Source organism: Peromyscus californicus, unplaced genomic scaffold, assembly GCF_007827085.1.
Source record: "Peromyscus californicus insignis strain IS unplaced genomic scaffold, ASM782708v3 Scaffold_6__1_contigs__length_162567912, whole genome shotgun sequence".
NCBI classification, from domain to species: Eukaryota; Metazoa; Chordata; class Mammalia; order Rodentia; family Cricetidae; genus Peromyscus; species Peromyscus californicus.
The window spans coordinates 46854772-46875654 of record NW_026294584.1 but is presented as its reverse complement, the minus strand read 5'-3'; the positions used below and the strand labels follow the sequence as shown (position 1 = coordinate 46875654).

General features: G+C 40.1%; 1 protein-coding gene across 2 annotated transcripts in view; it reads right to left on the bottom strand.

The window, feature by feature from the left end:
* The window catches only part of Exoc4 (exocyst complex component 4), a 768512-nt gene that overhangs the window by 99304 nt on the left and 648325 nt on the right, over nucleotides 1-20883 (bottom strand). For both annotated transcript variants that reach the window (XM_052721855.1, XM_052721856.1), the window contains exon 14: nucleotides 17853-18031. In XM_052721855.1, the coding sequence (XP_052577815.1) occupies nucleotides 17853-18031 (179 nt within the window). The remainder of the gene's footprint in view (nucleotides 1-17852; nucleotides 18032-20883) is intronic.

The following is a 20883-nucleotide window of genomic DNA, read 5'->3' as shown; positions in this document are numbered from 1 at the left end:
ACATTTGCTGACTACCTTCATCTTCCAGGGGTTAAGTCCGGAGCTGTTTAGTTGCAGACAGTGACACTAATGCTGACCTTGTTAACACTGAGATCAACATCAGTGCTAGCAGGCCCCATGGAACACACTCAGGTTGGCCCTGGCTGCTGCCTAATGCCACTGCTTTACAATTTAAGTGGATAGGAAGTGCTGGTGAGAAAAAGGAATAGTAGCTGGAACAATCTGGCAACAATAGCTTGTTTGGCAGGTATCTCATTATGTCTACTTCCATTCAGAAAGCAGGAAACTTTGTGGATTGCAATATGGGTAATTGGTCCTTAATTATTCTAGCTAAATCGCTATCTGTCTTTCACTATTTTTGTTTCTCAGGCTTTCAAAATACATGAAGTAGATGGACTTCTCAACTCTTTAGGTGTTTGGAGTAGTTCTGCTGAAGCCAGCACATGCTGTTCCATGATGTATGTGAAGCCTTAGAAGAGGGTTAGCATATACCGGAAATCATAGGATAATCCATCATCCATGTAGAGGACACAGAAAACACCTCATTAACATTTAGGAATCTTGACTTCCTAATCTAAAATCCAGAATACCTTGAACTCTTGGGACCTATATAAGAAAAATGCTAATTTAATTTAAGTTATGTTTTCCTACAAGGAATTAATTAAAGACTAAAGACTACAGTTATTCAAAATTAAGGACTTGAAAGTTATGGTAGATGTTTTAAGTTAATGCATATTTATTTGAAAATGTCTAGTATGTAGAGTGTTATTGGCCTGTTAGTATTCAGCCCATCTTTCCCAATCTGTTCAGGGTCACTCAGACTTTTAACAGTACATAAAATTATTCTCTTTTTTAAAATAAAATTATGTAAAAGAGCTAACTGGAAAAAACCCTATGAGCAATCTTTTCAATAAGACATGCTATGTTAGCACCTAGTAAAGAAAACAACAAAAACCTTGGCTTTATGGAAATATTAAAATGTTAAAAACACTTAATTCTAGATCAAGGATACAAAGACCATTTTGAACACACCACAGAGAAATACTTAATGGAGGCATGATTTTAATTGCCCATTTTACTCTCCATAGTCTTCACATTGGAAGAAAAAAACAAGGATAGTGTACTATCAGTTCAAAAATGTAGTTTTTTTTTCAAATAAGGAAATGGACAGAAAACATTCTGTGTGGGTCAAACTGATTAACTATAAATAAGAAACATGGTTTTCTTCATCATATTCTAATAGAGTAGAACATACAGAGTCACAATTCTTTGCAATTTTTCTAAGAAACAATCTTTCCCTGTCTCTTGACACTCTAGTGGCTCGATGACATTGGCTGACAGGATATGGCTGAAGTTAGGTTGGACAAATTTCAGAACCTGGGCTTAGGAGTTCCAGCTTCTGTCTTTGCCTTCATGCAACTTTCCTACTTTGCAGCAGCCCAGGATGAAAGACCACAGGAGAGGTGGATGAGGTAGCCCCCAGCTGAGGCGCTCGCTGAACCCAGCTGTTTGAGAATCTCTGGAGATAAAAAGTGGTCAAGAGGCTCACTGAACTCTGGTAAATATTGTTTTGCACACAAACAACTGAAATCTCAGGCTCCCACACACTCAAAAGACACCTTTTGTTTGTTTTTGGCCCTGCCATACTTCACTCTGCAACAACTAAAGCTGACAGAAGGGTCTCCACGCAGGAGGATGCTTACTATCCTTGCTTCCCTGGGGAACAATACTTTCCTACCCAATGGCCTTCAGAAGCATTGGTTAAGATCATCAGAAGCAATGCAGTACTGGGCATGGTAGAGCATGATTTAATCCCAGGACTCAGGAGATGGAGGCAAGAGGATATTTGTGAGTTCAAGACCATCCTGGTTTATGTAGTAAGCTCCAGGATGACCAGCGCTAGGTAGAGACCCTTTTGTGTGTGTGTGTGGTGGGGGGCACAGTGCTGTTATCCCGGTCCTTAGCAGCTTTGAGGGCTGTAGCTGGAGCTTTCTCCAGTCCTGCCTGGCCCACAGTCAGGACAAATCTCTCTCACCTGCCAGTCCTGCAGCCGCTTAGACCCAACCGAGTAAACACACAGAGACTTATATTGCTTACAAACTGTATGGCTGCAGCAGGCTTCTTGTTATCTAGTTCTTATATCTTAAATTAACCCATATCTATTAGTTTATAAGTTGCCACGTGGCTTATGGCTTACCAGTACCTTACATCTCGCTTCTCATGGCGGCAGCTGGCAATTTCTCTCCCTCAGCCTTCCTGTTCCCAGAATTCTTTTCTCTGCTTGTCCCACCTATACTTCCTGCCTGGCTACTGGCCAATCAGCATTTTATTTATACAGAGCAATATCCACAGCAGAGGGCCTTTCACTACATATCCTAACAGAAGTGATTTTGAAGTCCAAATCACTAGTGTATGAACATGTAGTCATTTAAAATTTATGTATATTTATTATGTTATGAATATACACCCTTATTATAACCTGAAAAGAAATCAGTCTCAGAGAAGTTAAATATGGGGCAAATAAAGTTCTTAAATGTCTTCCCAACCATGAGAGCTTTAAATTACACTAGCCAATAGCTCAAGGCGTACATATACTTAGGACAAGCAAAGTTCATATTAAGGATTTTAGATAAAAATTCATATTTCAGGAAATTCCTTTGACTCATTTAAGTTCTTGGCCAATTTTCAGCTATTTGATTAGTCTGTTATTACAGATCAGATACATAGAAAACTCACAAAGAGCCCTACTAAGCACAACGATAAATTGGGTTTGGCATTTTCTCATGGTTTGTTCTTGCTTGGATCTTTAATCCATGGTTTCTGCTTTAAATTATTTTTAGGAAAGTGAGTTTAGTAAACACTAAAAATCCAACATCAGCAAATAACCTTCCACCTAAGATTCAGGGGACATTGTGAAAGAGGGTGCAGAAAGATTGTAAGAGCCAGAAGATCAGGTAGTTTGCAGTGAGATTGTGTCTCCTGTTAGCCTCGGAAGCTAGACACATAAAGTCTCACAAACATGACCACCCAAACGTCGAGAAGAACAAGGACAACACTAACGAACATGCCAAATGGGATGGAGAAAAGCCCACAATGCCTCCATCCTACACAAAGAACTAAAGGCAACTGAGGAAAGCTGGGAGCAGAGAAATAGTCTTTCCCAGGGAAGAGCACACAAATTGGTTGTTCAGGACCAAATGGTCAGTCCCCAAAACATACATACAAGTCACATTATATGGCCTTAACAGGTTACACATAGGAATATGTATGTATACAACAACAATTAGTGGAAAAAGAGGCCATGACTTTGAAGGAGAGCAGGAAGGGTTTCTAGAAAGGTTTGGCAGGAGGAGAAGGAAGGGGAAATTATATAATTGTATTATAATCTCAAAGTCAACCAATCAACCAGCCAACCAAACAATCATAAAACTAAATATCCAACAGAAAATTTAGAAATCTAGTTCACTAGACACTTTCCCCAAAAGAAAACACCAACAAACAATCAGGCAAAGGATGCCATAATTAGCCTGTTTTAGAATCCTTAGTTTTTTTCCCTCAAGATACTTTACCAACAGCACTTGATATATAGCCTAAACGAAGACCCTATACAATTTCTAATATCAAACCAATGAAGTTTATATAATTTTTGATTGTTTTAGTTTTTAAAAGCATATATAAATAATAATATATTTTGTTTCTATGGCCCAATGTATATTTCACATATTCTTAGGAGGTATATAGTCCATACTGATAATGGAACAGAAAATTTAAGGTTTAATTATAAATGTTGAATTTCTTAGAAGTAAAAAAAGAATGCATCATCCAAGGGTTTTTATTTTAATTTTTATTCCAAGAGGAGACAAGGAATAATTATTTATTTGAAGAGAACAGAGATTAGGTGGCATAAACCCTGATGTTAGTCAAATGTGCCCCTATGCAAACTCCACTACTTATGAACAAAGTAATGAACCCAATAGGCTATAGGTCAGGAAAAATGCCTAGAACATATAGATCTTGGAATGTATAAACACTATTATTGCTTTCATTTATAAGAAAAAATACTAAACTTTTCTTCAGAAGACATCAAGCAATAAGGGAGCTGCAAGGTAAGTAGTAAGTACAAAAACATATAAAGTGCATCTATCTCAAAATACTAATTTCCATAGCTACATTTCTGTGTACATCCCTGAAAGAACTCCAAGCAGAAACTTGGATGTTTACATACCCATGTTCATAGCAGCATTGACAACAGCCAAAAGGTATGATGAACAACTTAAGTGTCCATCGGTGGATGAATGGAAAAACAGAAGATGACATAGCCATCCAATAGACTTATTATACAACCTCTGAAACACAGAAATTCTGACACATATCACATATGGATGGATCTTTAAGTCTCATAGAGAATGAAATAAACCAGTCACAAAAGAAAAGCCCTATATAATTCCACTTGTAGAGAGTACCAAAACCAGTTGCATTTCTAGAGACAGAAAGTTTAGAATACTGGTTGCTAGGGGCTGGAAAAAAGAAGGAACAATTTAATAGATACCTAATATTCCAGTTTTCAAAAGAGAGAAAAGTTCTGCAGACAGATGATAGTGATGTTGTACAACAACTTGTACAGTTGTAAATGTACTTAATGCCCTTGAATTGCCCATTAAAAATGGCTGAAATAGCAACAAAGAAGAGTAACTTCCATTCCTAGGCAATGTTCCTAAAAGGGGAGCAGAATCTGAACTCTTGGAACTTCAAGTGTTTTAGGACCTGGCAGGCAGCAGAGAAGGGGTCAGCAGGGAGCTGCATCACCTGCCACTCTTGTGAGTCAGGCCCAGTTGAAGTGTGGGTATGTTTTAACTACAATGATTATGCAAGCTTATTCCAATGCAGATAGAACCCCTTGATGTTAAAGGTTCAGAGCTCTAGAGCAAATTTCTCTGGAAATGGATGTCACATTATTTCCTTATTACAATAATACAGCAGCTTTGTCGGTTCCATATGGCTTGATACACTAAAGTCAAAGTTTACAGAGAAGTTACTCATGACAACTAAGGGGTTAACATCAAGCTCCACTTATTGTGGTTATTTATGAATAAATACCACCTCCCCCATGCCTGAGTTCCTAGGCCACATGGAATTTGGAAAGTTGTTAAACTTAAGAGCTCAAAAATCTAATTTCAAATGCAATACATCAAAGATCCCTTGACAGTGAAGTCAAGTTAGCAAGCAGAGTGGTTAAGTCATCAACGGGGAGAGTAAGAGACAGAAAAACAGGATACAGATTGGGGCATTTCTCACAAGGCACTGTGGGCAAACACTGGCAGTACAGTGGGAGAGTCAGAACTAAAATTGTCTGAGGAGGAAGAGAGCTTCAATAGGAAGCAGAAGAAGACAGACATTACCGCTCATTGAGTTCACTGTTCACTAGGCACTAGAACAGGTGTTGTGCATACATTAGGTGGCTTGATCCTCCAAGCAATCCTACCAGGGCTTTAAAATATAGATGACACTTTTAGCAATGGTAAGTACTTTGCCCAGTTCATCTGTTGGGATATGTTGGTATTGAAATGCAAGTCAGGAAGGGAGGTACAAAATTAGGTGCTGAGTTGGCTTTGGTGTTTCATGGGTAGGGCTGGGTCAATGGAGAGAAAATCAGAGCATGGTGTTTAAGAAAAAGGACAGCAGGTGGAGGAGGGGAGGTTTCTGGCCAACAGTGATGCCTGTGGCAGCCATCTGTCTGTGGGTGACCCATGCTCTGCTTTCCAGAGAGGCTGATACAGCAGCATATGCAGAACTCTCGTGGGGGTGTTTCTCCAGCACACTTCCAAGATTTCTGTGAAAATGTAAAAGGCTGTTGGCCTGAGCAAATGCGTTAATTGGGCTTGTGGTGCCTTTGACCGAATGATACGTGATAGTGGAGTTTTAGTTGTACTTCCTTCTGGAAGCAGACTTGAAGGAAGCCCTAAGCACCTCCTGCCTCTGAACACAGTTTGAGCAAATATTTTTCTTACAAAGTCAGTTCCCAAAGTTCTTATTATCAGTATGTGACAGAAGACTACAAAGTCATTTTTATTTTGTTCATAAAATAAAACTTGAAATTAAAATGTTTTTTCTTTTTCTCAGTCTTTTTGAGGCGATTTCACTGTACAGATATACCTGCCATCAAACTTGATTTTTATTATTTCTCTAAAAAATGTGAGAGACTATCTTGCAATGGACAAGTCCTTAGCAGGCCCAGGAGACAGCTCCCAGTAAAGGAAGACGTGGCCATTTTATTCTGATCCACTGTCCTAGGGTGTTCTCACCAGAAAGAGATGGGATTTAGCCTCAATCAGAAAGAGCCCAGAACAAAACCCTGAATAAAAGACAAATACCTAAAAGTATGTGTTCTAGGTCTGACTCAGAGTCAGGCCATGTACATGGCTGCTTTAAAAACAACCCTTCCAGAACCATAGATGGCATAACTTCTCAGAATGAAAACAGTTAATGTTCTCAGTAATGAGCTACACACGGGAGGAAGGCAATGCTGTTTGAATGGGCATCTCCTCCTGGGTGTCAGGCTAATGACTTTATCATCTTCCTTTCAGGAACTTTCTCATCTGGAGACCGTCTGTGTTTACAGAGAGATCCACTTACATCGCTTATCAGCACCACTCTGAGGTTCTATAATATAATAATTCTGATAATACCTTCCTTGCCTTGTCTTCTAAGCACATCAGACTTTGCAACACCCTCATCTTTACACCACACACTGTGTGTTTTAGCAGCAAGGGAGGGATGTGGGGGTCCAAAGAGGTATGGGCTATGCATACACTGCACAATAAAGAGGATACAAAAGAAGAGGGGAAAACCCCAACTGTAATTAAAATACAACAGTCTTCACCGTATGGCCCACGGCTAGTTAATGCAGGCACTTCCAATAACTTTAATCTCTAAGTGGTGATTGTTGGGGGGAAAAAAAAGAAATAAAGTTTGCGTTTTTTTAGAAGACAAGAGGAAAGAAAATGACTTGTCATATCTGGCTGGTTTAGAAATATAAAATCCAATTCTGAAGCGGCAGAGATAAGAAGAGTGCAGTGGAAGAGCCATCAGCTTAGCAAACACTAAATAATGAACAATGCTGAGACTGTCCAGTGTGATAAAATGCTCTATTAGAGGGACTGTTTTAAATGAGTGATAATTGTGGCACATCCACAGTGAAAGGTTATTGAATTTTTATCTGCAGAAGAAGCTTTTGACAGACTTGCCAGAAAAGTCCCCTACAAATAGCGCCTTCTTTAGATGAATTTGTCCGAAGGGGTTTCCCGGCATACAGCAGCTCTGACATTTGCAGGTTTTTGCTTTTCTCAAGGATCAGATCAGATCACCTGGGTTTCTATGAAGCACTTGGGGTTTTTCATCGGCCTTATAGAAAAGTCCCCATTATTCTTCCTTTCATAAACATTGAATTAACTTGTTAGGTAAAAACTCAGTCAAATCCACTCAGGACTCAACAACCAGAGCTTAAAGGCGTCAGTACCTTTATTAACCGCTATTAACAAGTGACACAGTGCCTTGGAGACTCACACCTGACACATTCCTTTTCCTCATATGAACATGGAGGTCTTGTACATTTTTCTGCATAATTTATAACATAAAATATACTGCTGGATTTAAGATAATAAGAGAAACTTTCCTTGAACACATGACAAAGAGTCTTTCAAAACAGGTCCTGGGGGGGCGGGGAGAGGGGTGGCAGCCCCAGTGTTCCAGCTTAAAAGTTGGTGCAGGGATGCCAAGGTTGCTTCCTCCCACTCTTCCTGGCAGTGCACGTGATGGCACTCAGGCAGGCCACAGAGTCGTCACTTAGTTGCTGTCATTATGGGGGGCAGCTTGAGAATGGCCCTGTTTGTTTATGTGGGAAAACAGAGGCACACTGGCCTGGGTTCTGAGGCACCCTATCACAAGTGAGCTGAACATCATGTCACACTCTGAAAACAGATTTAGTTACCTTTTCTTTTCCTTTTGACCTTGGGCAAATGGCCAAACTTCTGTGCTCTGTGATCATACTTTGTTAAACTAAGAGAATAAAAGCTGCTCTGTCAACTATAGCTTGAGGCAGGGATGTGCAATTAAGAATTAATGTCTCTAAAGGTCTTTGAAACTATGAAGTGGACTCTAACTGTGGAGTGCCACCAACATCATCAGGCCATCCTTTGGGGCTGTTACATGATACACATTCACACAGCCACTCCTCCGGCAGGCCAGAAAAGGGTTGTGGGTACCATTGATGAATACATAAACTTTCTGAAGCATATCCTGTTTAACTTTAGAATATTATTCTAAATTCAGTCCTACCCAGTGATGGAGATATCTTGCATGAAATCAGCCAGGCCTCCCCCATCCTCCAGCCCCCCTCCACTTCTGGAGTTCCCTGTCAAGAGTCATCTCTCTTCACCCAATACATTTTCTGACAGAGACAAAGTTTGTGTCAAAGATGAAAAAATTAAAAGGCTGATCTTTCTCCAGTGGAGTTCATTAAGTCCCAAATTCACACTGGTTCCTGGGCTTGTCTCCAGTTTTAAAGCACCCAAGTCATCGACAGGAGCTGAGATTTAACAGTTTGATGCGTGTCTTCAGGTCCTGGCTTTACTGTTCTGCACTGTAACACTTGGACCATTTGGCAGCCAAATTGGTCTCCTCAGATGTATCGTTTAAGTTGTGCCACCACAGTAGCCATCCCTCCTCACTGTTCTGCAGGGTGCCAGCCTTGCCCTAGGGAATTTGTACCCTCTTCTTAGGCTGGGCCTGCAACTTCAGCATGCCATTTTAGAACTCTTTTATTTTCCAACTTCTGCCTCCCATCTTTGCCAGAGAGTTTCATTTATATTTATTCTTACTGTTTCCATTTTATAGTTTCGTTTGCAGATGCAATCATTCAGCTGGAAGCTTCCAGCCACCACACTTAAGCATCCATGATATTATCATATTTTAATAAAATATTTCCCTTATGGATACAAATGTTGGCACTTTCAAAGAAATAGCCACATAATTCTTTATGTGCAGATACTTAGAACTTTGTAATTACATTGGAACGCCCACAGCACTAGCCTCCTCTAGCTCTGCAATTGATAACTGCCTCCTTACAGAGTGGGAGGAGGCTCTGCTCCCCAATCAGGACTCCGCACAAGACAAAGAACCTTAGAAAACATCATCAGACTGACGACAGAGAACTAGCTCAGGTCTTCGGGACAAAGAAGAGCAGGACACATTCTACATTAACTAGAAAGAAGTTGTGCGGGGAGGGGCAAGACTAACTATAATCTGGGAGCCACTCAGAGTAGGAACGGCTCAAAAGGGGAGTAGCCCTTATGCATTAGTATTTAGGATTGCTTAAAACAAAAGGGAACATGGGAAGTCCCCAAGGGTTTCCCTGAAGCTTGGCATTAATCCACAGTCATAGCACATACCAACGAGAAGCAGACAGCAGCCCAGGTGGTACTCCTTACGACACCCAGGGAAAGCATCATCTCCACTTCTAATATCAACAGGTGGCATCCTAACAACCAAACACCCTGACCACAGTAGCTTCCATACTGTTCTTTTCTCGTTGTAAGTTTCAATGCATTTGTAAAAATCAACACAGTACAATTAAGGCTGAAAATAAGCAAAAATTATCAGTTGGTGTTTTTGCCTCAACAAAACATGATTAGTTGTTAAGTTGGATATAACATAGAATTGCATTAGGATGTTGTTTTAATGAAAGAAAGGCTTATACAGAAGTATAAGCAATGTTGATTAGAGAAGCCCCAAACAAACTCAGAGATGGCCAGTGGTTGAGAAACTCATGAAGGAAATATGTCATCAATGGTAATTTGATTTTCTTAGCAAACAGCACGACCATGAAATTAAACAATGACTTTAAAAAGTATCATCAATAAAAGAAGAATGATAGGAATAGAGACATAGAATAAATTCATTTTAGAAAAATGACAGCTACTAACACCAGAAAATGATGAAGGGACTAGAAAACCTAAGTACAGAAAGATGAATCAAGAATCTAAACTCACAGGGGCAGGCTCAGGCAGATTGAAGCGGGATGTCTGATTAACAGTGTACAAATATTTGAAACTTGTAAATACTGAAGCAGGAAAGGATCACCACACAGAGAGTTCTAATTAAAAAGAATCAGATGTAATTAGGACAAGGGGAATGCTGGCTTAATGGTTTACCAAAAGCAAAGCTGAAACGGGACACTATCCCATGGGACACTTTTAAACCTGGGCGATTTGCATCTCATTTTTGTTTACCATCAGGACACAAAAAGACCAAGATAGTGAGTTCTTTCATGAAAGAATCCAGAATCCACTTCAGGAAGTGCTGAAGCACATAGCAGGTAACATGTGAACATGTCTTGGTATGCCATGCAGCCATGTTGACATGTAGGTGTGGATGGCCACCTGCACCACTTCTACCTACATTTTCAATGATATAATTGGCTGGTATCTGATTCGATATCTATTCAATAGGTTTGGCAATTGAAGACTTTGTGTTAGGAGAAACCTTCCTATTATTATTATTACCTTCAGAAGCATAAAAAGAACATTTTAATTTTCAACCATTTTGGGCAACAGTCAGGCTGATAACTGCTAAGTCAAAATGAGTCACTGTGCAAGTACCTTATCTTTGTGGCTTCTGCTCTTGTCCACAAAGTGGGGTCATGTCAACATCATGCTTCTAAGAACAGAAAACCTGCTACAAAAATTTATTCCATACATGGAGCTACAGAAATGGAGGAAGAAATGTTTAGGGGCTCTAGGTCAGTGGTTCTCAACCCTGACTGTCTGCTATTAAAAGGTAAATACAATACAATTATGAGCTGAGGTTGTTAGCTGCCTCTGGACAACTGTAGGTCTTATCTTAATTGGACTGGCTTGGGGTGCAGCACATCTTGTTACCTTTGGAGTAGGGCTCAGCTCTCCTACTGATTATAGCTTATGTGCAGTCAAGTGTGAGAAGTGCTACCCCAAAATGTTTGTTTGGAAGTAGATTTTAATTCAACACTACACATTAAAACTAGACAACAATGCATTAAAATACCTATTTAGTGAAGAGACCTCAATATGGTTTTGTTGGAAATAATACGTTTGTATGAGTCCATCAAATTCTGGTAACACACAAGACAACCAAGTACTACTGAGGCCCCAATGAAGAGCCCCAAGTGCAAAGCCCAGCTCCTCCTATAATGGAGCCTTTCAGAGCCACCAGTTAAAATCTACATCAATCACATCATTATTTGAACTGGATAGCTAGTTTTTGAATGTATTCAGCTTGGCTAAAGATTTGGCTCATAATAGATGCATTCATTATATATAAATTTTAAAGGTCACTAGAAAGATTGAATGGGCAAAGTCACTTTGTGGTGGGAAAGTGGATAGTTGATCTGGAATTCAGAAGGAACTACCTAGAAAGATTAAATGAATTAGAGGTATGGAAATAAATTTGAAAACAGTATCAATGATATGGTGATAACATGAACAATTCATTAGAAGAGAATGGCAACACATCAGGTAGTCTTCCTTTCTAAAATCCATATGCTCAGACTATTAAAAATATTAGACAGACTCACACTTAAGGGCATTGTGTAAATACCCAGCCAGCACCATCCCTCAATGTGCCAAGGTCATCAAGAACTGGAAAGTAGCTATTCAAAGGCCTCTGATGTGATTAAAAGATAACATACATATATGTAAAAAGCAAGAAACAAACAAACAAAAACCCCAAAACCCAAACAAACAAAAACAAAAAACAGGGAAAATGGAGGTGGAGGGAATAGGACAGATTTGATCAAAAACCACTACATAAATGTATGAAATTCTCAAGCAATAATTGAAAACAATGAAAAATCACAAGGGAAGTCTAGGAAACCATCAGTCTTCATGAGCCAAAGGAGACACGATGGTTAAATGTACTATGATATCCTGGATAGGCTCCCAGAGAGAAAAAGAACATTAGACTAAAACTAAGAAAACTTAAACTACAGACTTTAGCTAATAGCAATGTATCATATCAGTACTGGCTCATTAGTTAAGACAAATAGTCTCTCTTAATGGAAGATGTTAACAAAGAGGGCATCTGGGAATGAGACGTATGGGAGTTCTCTGTACTGTCTTTGAAATCTGAAGTCTGAAAATAAGAAACCATTTTTCCCCCTTTAACAAAAGCTGACTAGAAGTCCCATAATGGATCTATTGGCATCACTTGTGGTGTCTGACTGCCTGGCCTCCTTGACGACTGTGAGATGAACTCAAGGAGTGGAAAGAGTCAGAAGGAGAACTGAGGTTTAAGAAAACAGGAAATGTGGGCCATCTTATATCGGCTGACTTCAACATTAAAAACCCAAACAACTGAAGAGCGAAATAATTAGATTACAAGGGAAGTCACCTGCGGTTGTACAAATTTGTCATGAATAAGAAATTAAGTCCCTGCGACTGTGGAACATCTGTGCCTGGCAAGGACAGGAGAAACAGGAGCCATTAAGCAAATCATAGCACTATAGCACTGAACTGTGAGGCCAAGCTGGTTCACGGGGAAAGGCCTGTGAGCATCCTTGCAGTGAAAGGATTGGCATGAACAATATGTCTGATAAACTACACTGCTGTTGTAGCCTTCAATACATTGGAACCTTCATAGATTTAGGGTAGAGAGGCATACTCAAGGTGTTTTCACCACCACATTTCCTGAGATTATGTGATCACTCACCCCTTCCATTTTAGCACCCATAAACATTAACAGAAAAACCAGCTTAGAAAATAGAGGACCCATAACATATATCTCTCTTGGGGTGCATGTGGGAGGCCAGCTCCCACCTTTTCAAAGGGTGCTTATGAGGAGAGAGGGATAAGAAAATATTAGAAAGATAGAGAAAAGGTGAAAGACAGAAACACAAAATAGCTTCGGGAGGACCTGGGTCAATACCTATTGACCTTTTCCCTATATTCTAAAGAGCTTTTTATAACAATGCCAAGGGGCAGGGCAAAAGACCTCCCCCTTGCTAGATCAAAGGACACCATACAGCCAAGTGTAGACCCTTCCAAACACCTGGTAACCATGCCTGTGGTCAAATCATTCCATTATGCAGCCCTGCTGGGTAAAGCAAGCTCAGATTCTCGGACCCTGAATAAGTTCTCACTAGGAAACCTCTAAGGGTCTCCACAGGTGCATATGTGATTTAGGGGCTGAATGGTTCAAATAGTTATTCAGGTTTCGAGACAACCATTTAGACATTTTGAGTATGCTGCAAGGGCAGAGTATATGGACTGTTACTGTTAAAAACATTCATCTGTGGGTGGGATGACGAGACACAGCAATGCTCAATAGAATGAGCTGATGATAGTGAAGTGATCAGAAAGAAAAAATGACAGTTTAATTTAAATAGCCATATAGGCTAGTGGATTCAGTGTGGCACAGTGAAATATCTAGAATATATTACAGAGCATAACAAGACAGAGTTTCTCAATCAGAAAATGTTTGTAATACAAAAAAGGGTGACACATTAATATTGATTACAACTCAGATGAATTTCAAAAATGATATATGCAATAATTCATGTACCTAAGGTATAGAAATTTTGTTGAGGCATGAGAAGAAAATGATGATCAAAACTAATGAACTGAAGATGACTTTTGACCCTCCTGCCTCCAACTCCTGAATTTTGGGATTATAGCTAGTGTTACAATTCCTGTTTTATGTGGTGCTGGCAATTGAACCTGGGTTTTGTGCATGCTAGGCAAATAGTCTACTGAATGAACTATATTTCCAGCCCTTTAGATACATTTTAAAAAGAAAATATTGAGCACTGAATTTTTGAATAGAACATAACACATGAATAAAGGACTAAGGCATATAGCCTTAACAGAAAGATATGGCCTCCTAAGTAGTAATTTAGCTTAAGCAGCACAATACAGTATATAATCAAGGAAGATGTAGAACCTTAATCCTAGAGTTCTGAACAAAACCCAAGACAGAATGCAGGAACTCTGTGAGAAAGCATCCTGGGCAGAACAAGCCCCGGTGGCTTCTTTAGGTCTGTGTATCTGCTTTCTGAAACCAACATATCCATACAGAGAGTCAAGAAATAAGGCCATGCATTCACAATCAACTGATTTTCAACAAAGATGGTAAGCACACTGCAGAAAGGACAGTCTTTTCAACAGGAAATCAAGGCAAAAACAGACAACTGGGATTGCATTAAACTTACTAAAAAGCTTCTAAAAAGCAAAAAGTCAATAGTGTGAACAACCTACAAATTGAGACAAACTACACATCTAATAAGGGGTTGATAGACTGCATATGAAATTTAAAAAGGTCAATAGAAACAAGTGTACAGCATACCTAAATAGATAGTTCTTAAAATATCTTACAGAAATTTAGAGTTGAATGGTGATTACTAGAGACTGGGTGAAACAGTGGGAAGTGGTGGGAAATATCTGCAAATGTCCATCACAAATACTCATGCTCAGTGGACCTGGCTCAGTTTGCTTGTCAACAAACCCATTGACTTGAGTTAGATCACTAGAACTCACATGATAGAGAAAACTGACTTCTATAAGCTGTCCTCAGACCTCCACACACATGCTGTGCCACATTCATGTGTGCGGGGACACACGGACAGACAGACAGACAGACAGACAGACACACACACACACACACACACACACACACACACACACACACACACAGGCTAGAAGGGGATATAGGATCCACTGGAGCTAGAGGTGCAGGCAGTTGTGAGCTGCTTGATCTGGTAGCTGGGAACTGAACTCACATCCTCTGCAAGAGCAGCAAGCTTCCTTTATTGATGAGTTATTTCTCTATTCTCAACTGAAAAAATCTTAGAGGAACAGGTGCAGAGAAGTTTGATGGGGGAATACCCTCAGGAGATAGAACAGCAACCATGGACTGTAGAAGCCCCAGAGTAAAAGCAACACTTTCTGCAGTCAGCATCTAGAAAAGGGGGAGGAGACCCCTTTGCATGTAAAGGAGACAGAATGACATTTAGGAAAATACTGCAAGAAATAGAAAAAAAATCCCCCTTGGAAATGCCATTCACTCTGATCTCCTGGACAATGTGTGACCAACCATACTTTGCCATCAATAGATGATAATTTTCTCAGGAGGCCATGACATGTTTCAGGTGGGTGAGGATCCTGCTGTACTTGACTGAAGAGATGTTTAATATGAAAATGATTTTCAGCCAGCTGTCTCTAGTCCATTACAGTTGTAATGTGAGTTTAATGCAACATGGCATTTACCACAGCAAACAATTACCAGCACGTGGAACAAGAAATAAGCCTGATTTCCTCCCCATCTTGCTGGGCATCATCTTCATGCTTTCTAGTCTCTTGGCCGGGAAGTACTTAAGATGATGTAATCTTTTGGTTAACTTTTCAAAACAATAATAAAGAGCTGTCCTTTCTTAGACACACACACTGTTGTAGAGTCACACTGACATGGAGCAGTCAAAGTAGGCCAACAATGGAATCTCTGTCTTTGTTCAAATGACAACATCAATGGGCATCTCTCTGGGAATTCACAGACCTGGCAAGTGGGGGTGAACTGGGCTGACTGTGAGCAAGATAAAGCAGGCTTGCTTGGTGCTTTGTTTTAGCAAAGACACCAGAAGTAGTGATTATAGTTCACTTGGGTTTTGAACTGATTTTAAAAATGTTGACAGTTAGTTAAATCACTCACTGGGTGGAATAATCACCCTGAAAGGAACTGAGAGGGTGCAACTTGTATTATAAGACGGAACCGAGCACAGTAGACACAGCACTAATGGGCGTAGTAGAAGAGATCTTTGTCAGAATAACAGAGATGATTAAAGACATGCATTAGACATCATCTCCACTGGGTACTCTCAGTGACATGAACACAACAGCTAAATTGAGCAATTACAAAGTTAAGTGTAACTTAGAGAGCATCTTTCTCCTTTAGAAAACAGTTGACATCAAGTTAGCTTAGCTTGTCTGAATCACTCAGTGGCTAGCTTCAAACTGTTTTGTCTTGTGAAACCTTTTGAGAATGGACAGACTAGAAATCTGGCATGGTATGCTACTCAAAAATTTTAAAATGTATTACACAATATTAGATCTAATATATGTGTGTGTGTGTATACATACATACACACATACATATGGCACCAAACAAGCATATCCCTTCTAAACACCACTGAGAAATATACCTGCATCAACAGGAGCCAAAAGAAACCAGGAAAAGAGGTACCTGGTTCCTTTTCAGAGCTATTTGCAGTTAGCAAAGAGGAAATTAGCTCTGACTTTTTTAGAGAGGAAGAACAAAGTGGGTCTGGGAGGGAAAAGGGATGATTTCAGTGGCTGCTTGTAACAGGACTGTGATTACGGGATTGTAGAGTGGAGTGACCTTTCCACAGACAGAACTTCATGCACACTGCTCAAATGTAGCACCAGGCCCAAACTACCCCTAACAGGGTGAGCTTCTATTTATGCAGAGTTCTGAGACTGAACATGTGTACTTTTATAAGTAGATAAGACAATATTTTAAATAAAAATACAAGTGAAAAGTATACCTTTGAAGAAAAAGTCAAAGCACATGATAAGATTCCTACCTGCACACTGCCTCTATTGCCCACCCCGCCCCCTGCTGCTCCGCACCAGCTGTGGGGATGGGCACATGATCAGCACTAGAGGGCACAAGCAATGAGCCTTCAAGGGATCTCAAAGACTGGCTGTGGGCCTGTATTTCACGGAACAATTTATCTCTGTGAATTTCATCCACTCCTTTTCCACTTCTAGGCTGCAATTGTGGTTACTCAAAAAATAAAAACTTCACAGGACACTGATAGTAAATAACTGTGTCCAAACTTTACAGTCACAATAAACATGGGCAGTTTCTTCCTAACGACTATCATCTGATTGCTAGCCCTAACATGACAGAGATGACCTCACTGCTCTCTTCCTGCCAAGAGCTTGCTTTTCCTTATTTGCGCCCATCCCTTCACTCGCACATCTAAACTGGCTTTCTTCTTTATCCGCACTAGTGTCCCTCAGCCTCTACTTTCCATCTGCAGACTTCTGAATTGAGCTTTCCAGAAAGCATTTATCCATGGCTACTGTGATGCCGCAGCACTTGCCGCTCTTGCCGAGGGCCTGAGTTCTGTTCCCAGCACCTATACGGGGGCCGACAGCCACTTATGACTCCAGTCCTAGGGGACCCCACACCTTCTTTTGGCCTCCACAGGTACTATGCACACACACTGTAAATATACACAAATGTAGGAAAATTAAATATACATGAAATAAACCTTATTTTATAGCAATTAATTAATTAATCCTGAACTTCTTAGAAATCTATAACTGCTATCTCTCATCTTTCTCTTTTCTAGAATAACTGTCATCCTTATTACCTCTATTTTCTATTTCAATCACTTCTATTATTCTTTTTTTAGATACTTTTATTAGCTTTTATCCAGTTAAAGGAAAACTGTAACCATGTACTCAGGCTCTAAGAGAAGTTGCTGGAAAGAAGACAAAAGGAATTGCTTTCTGTTCTTGAGACTTAGTATTGCCATTTTCCAGGGGGTTGTATTTCTAGGGTTTAGTATGAAGCCATATGATATGAGCCATTTTGGCTTCTCATATTCCACAGAGGGAAGCTGAGGTGAGTTCTTCCCTAGAATCTCAAAGTAAGAGAGACATAGTGTGAACAGAACTCAAACATGGCTCTGACACCCTGGAGCACGCTCCACTAGATGACAAGCACCCGCACTCATGTTCCAAGTGGAAGCATTCAGACTGGCTCTGCATCACCCAGCAGCTGCCACCCTCCTGGGCACTTACTCTGGGATGTAGAGAGGTTGGCAAAAGCTGACTTTGTTCGGCCGGCCAGCCATTCCAGGCTCTCGTGCATGTTGGCCAAGGCTTTGAGGTCACTGACATCACGGAGAATGTCTTGCGGAGGAATAAGTTTGTCACCGAGATTCCCAATTAGAACTTCAGATTCCTTGCCGAAGGCTGCCCTGAAAAACAAATCAAAGCCACACCTCACTTACTGTTTGGTAAAGGCTGGGGACAGGTTTCATTCACTTATTTTAAAAAGACTTCTGAAGCAAATAAAATATAAGCATTAATCTATGTTGTGACAGAAAATCTAGGAACAAACACAAAGTAGCACAATGCAGGGATCCTTTAACTCACTGGGTTTCCCAGAGCCTACTGTCTTCAAACATTCTTAAGGGTGTGAAAAAGTTACAACATGGTGCAATAAAAGAACTCTGGAGACCATGTCCAGACACAGCAGGGATGACATTTTGAAAAACAAACTGCTCTATTTTTACAAATCTTTTCTCCTAAGAGGGGAAAGGGTAGAGGGAGAGAGAGAGAAAGAGAGAGATGGGGAGGAGAGTGACTGCTAAAGTGAGAACAGGTGACTAGGAGTTGGTTACACATGGTGGATAAGAAGAGCTGACACCAGAGGAAGTGGAAAGAGGTGCCTGGAGCCTATTCTCAGTCCTAAGGCTTTTAATACTCAAATCACCTTAGTGAACAGATGTGAGGGCTCTATTTAAATGTAAAACCACAATTTAAGCTTTGAGTAAATAATGAGTAGTAACATAAAAAAGACTCTTAATGGACATACAGGCACTTAAAATCCAGCATCAGAACAGGTGTTCACTGTGGCAGAAAACCTGCTGTGAATTAAATACTGTTAAAGATATCTGACATTAAGCCATCACTCATGATAAACTTCATTTCAACAGAGGGTTATGTTCCTAAAAGGAAGAGTTACAGGTGATTGGCTGATTTGGGTAAGTTGTGGCTAAAGGGGCAATAAAGCACATTGGATTGTGCATATGAAATTTCAGTGTGTTAACAAGCTCTACCTGTGATCTGAGAAAAGATATTAGGGTGACTGACTCCCCAAATGACACACATCTAACTAGTTTCCAAGTGATGGTTGGGTAAAAATTGTGCTCCAGCTTCAAAGTGGGAAACCCAGGTATGAAGCAAAAGTCTGCTGCTTGCTGAAGGTGGGATGTTGGACTTCCCTGTATGATGCATCTGGTGGTAATGGTACTGACTTCTTCTGAAGTAAAGTGAGGATTAGGTGAGGTGATTTTGAAAACTTTTCATTGGGAAAATATCAGTAATCATGAAAGCAAAATGTTAACAAATTCAATGGCCATCTCCCAGTTTCACCACCAGCAACTTACAGGGAACCGTGTTTCCTCTGTCCTCATCTCCTGCCCACGAATATTTAAGTGCACAACACAATGCTTGGGATCTAATAGAAATCATAACATTTTAGTTATTATTTTTAGGGCCATTGAGAAGGCTAGTTATTTACAATCAACTCAAGGTATGTGCTGATAAATGCATTTAAGTAGGTAAGAGTGAGCAGTGGGAACTAAGTCTCACGGGGTAATATTACAAATGGAACTTTCTAGCACTACAGTTACTCTAGAGGTGAATTACTGTGATAAAAATCCCTGGTCCCCTACCTAGTGCTCATTATTCTAGTCTGACCTGGTAAAAGGCCCTTCATATTACTGTAGTTGAAAGTGTGCCCAATGTCAAAACAATGAAACAAGCAATCTCACTAAATTTCACTGTCCACTTGCAAATGTGGTACTGAGTGCTATGTGATATGAATTTGGAGCTGTGTAGGAGACAGCTCTCTGGAGTAATCATGGTGGATCAGGACTAATTTTGCCCACTTCCTTTCTGGCATGTAGCCATAACACCTGAGCTACAGTGGCTCTTCTCAAATATCAGGAGACCTTGAGAGTAGAAGTCAATACTAAGAATGATGGAGCCTAGAGGTAAGATGGTTCAAGCATACTGTGACATCACAGGTACCACACTTCAGCCCCAGACAATATGCTCTGGGCTTCATGTCAGAGAAGAGAAAATAAAGGCTGTTATTTCTACTTTGCTAGTAGCTGCTAAATGCAATTTTTAACTGACACAATCATCTAATTAGCATAAGTGAGGCTATCCTCAGAAAACTTCCTCTGAATTTTGCTGTCCCTAAAATCCAGTTACTGGGAAAAGCAAAACTAAGTCTCCTTCATGATGTGAGGCCAGAAAACATCTATAATGTCTTCCCTTGGGCCAGGTTGCAAAATTTACTTTTCTTAATATGTCCTTATAAATCAACTTTTCCAATCCCTTAATCATCTTTGATAGATATAACACAAAAAATGTCTCTGAGCTGGGTGGTTAAAAAGCAACAGGGGAGGCAAAGGGCTTTGAAAGCCAGGCTTGGAGCCATTTTTATGCATGTGGGTCTAACTCTGGGTGGAATGTGACAATCAAGACAAGTGTATTTATGCAGAAGTCTAATCCATGTGTGCAGGTCTATGGGCCCCAGGCATGTCTGTGTGTGTTTCCAGCAGTGGACGCTGGTCCTCTTCCCTCTGGATCACTGAGATTTGCTTAACCTCCTCAGACAGGAGAGCAATAGACTTAGAAAAATACAAACTGCCTCATGTTGAATACATAGTAGATACCTCATTTGACAGGAATCCGTAATCACCCCCTAACAACCTCGAAGACGCATAGAAACTATGACATGGAGAATAACTGATTGACAGCTATAACCATTTCACATACAAAATCATTCCTTTGAGGATTTGTGTACGTGTGAAAGAGCATGCTGGAAGGTTTTTGTGTGTTACAATAACCTTAGAGTAATGGCTAAAGTTGCCTGACTGCAGATTCCTTTTCTAAACTCTCTGATTTATTAAATTGTACCATATCTACACTATGGAGTCATTAGAAATTATTCAGTGGAGAACTCTTAATATCACAGAAAATGTTTGGTGTAGCTTATTTTTATGGATGATATGCAGTTGGGTCAACCAAAACT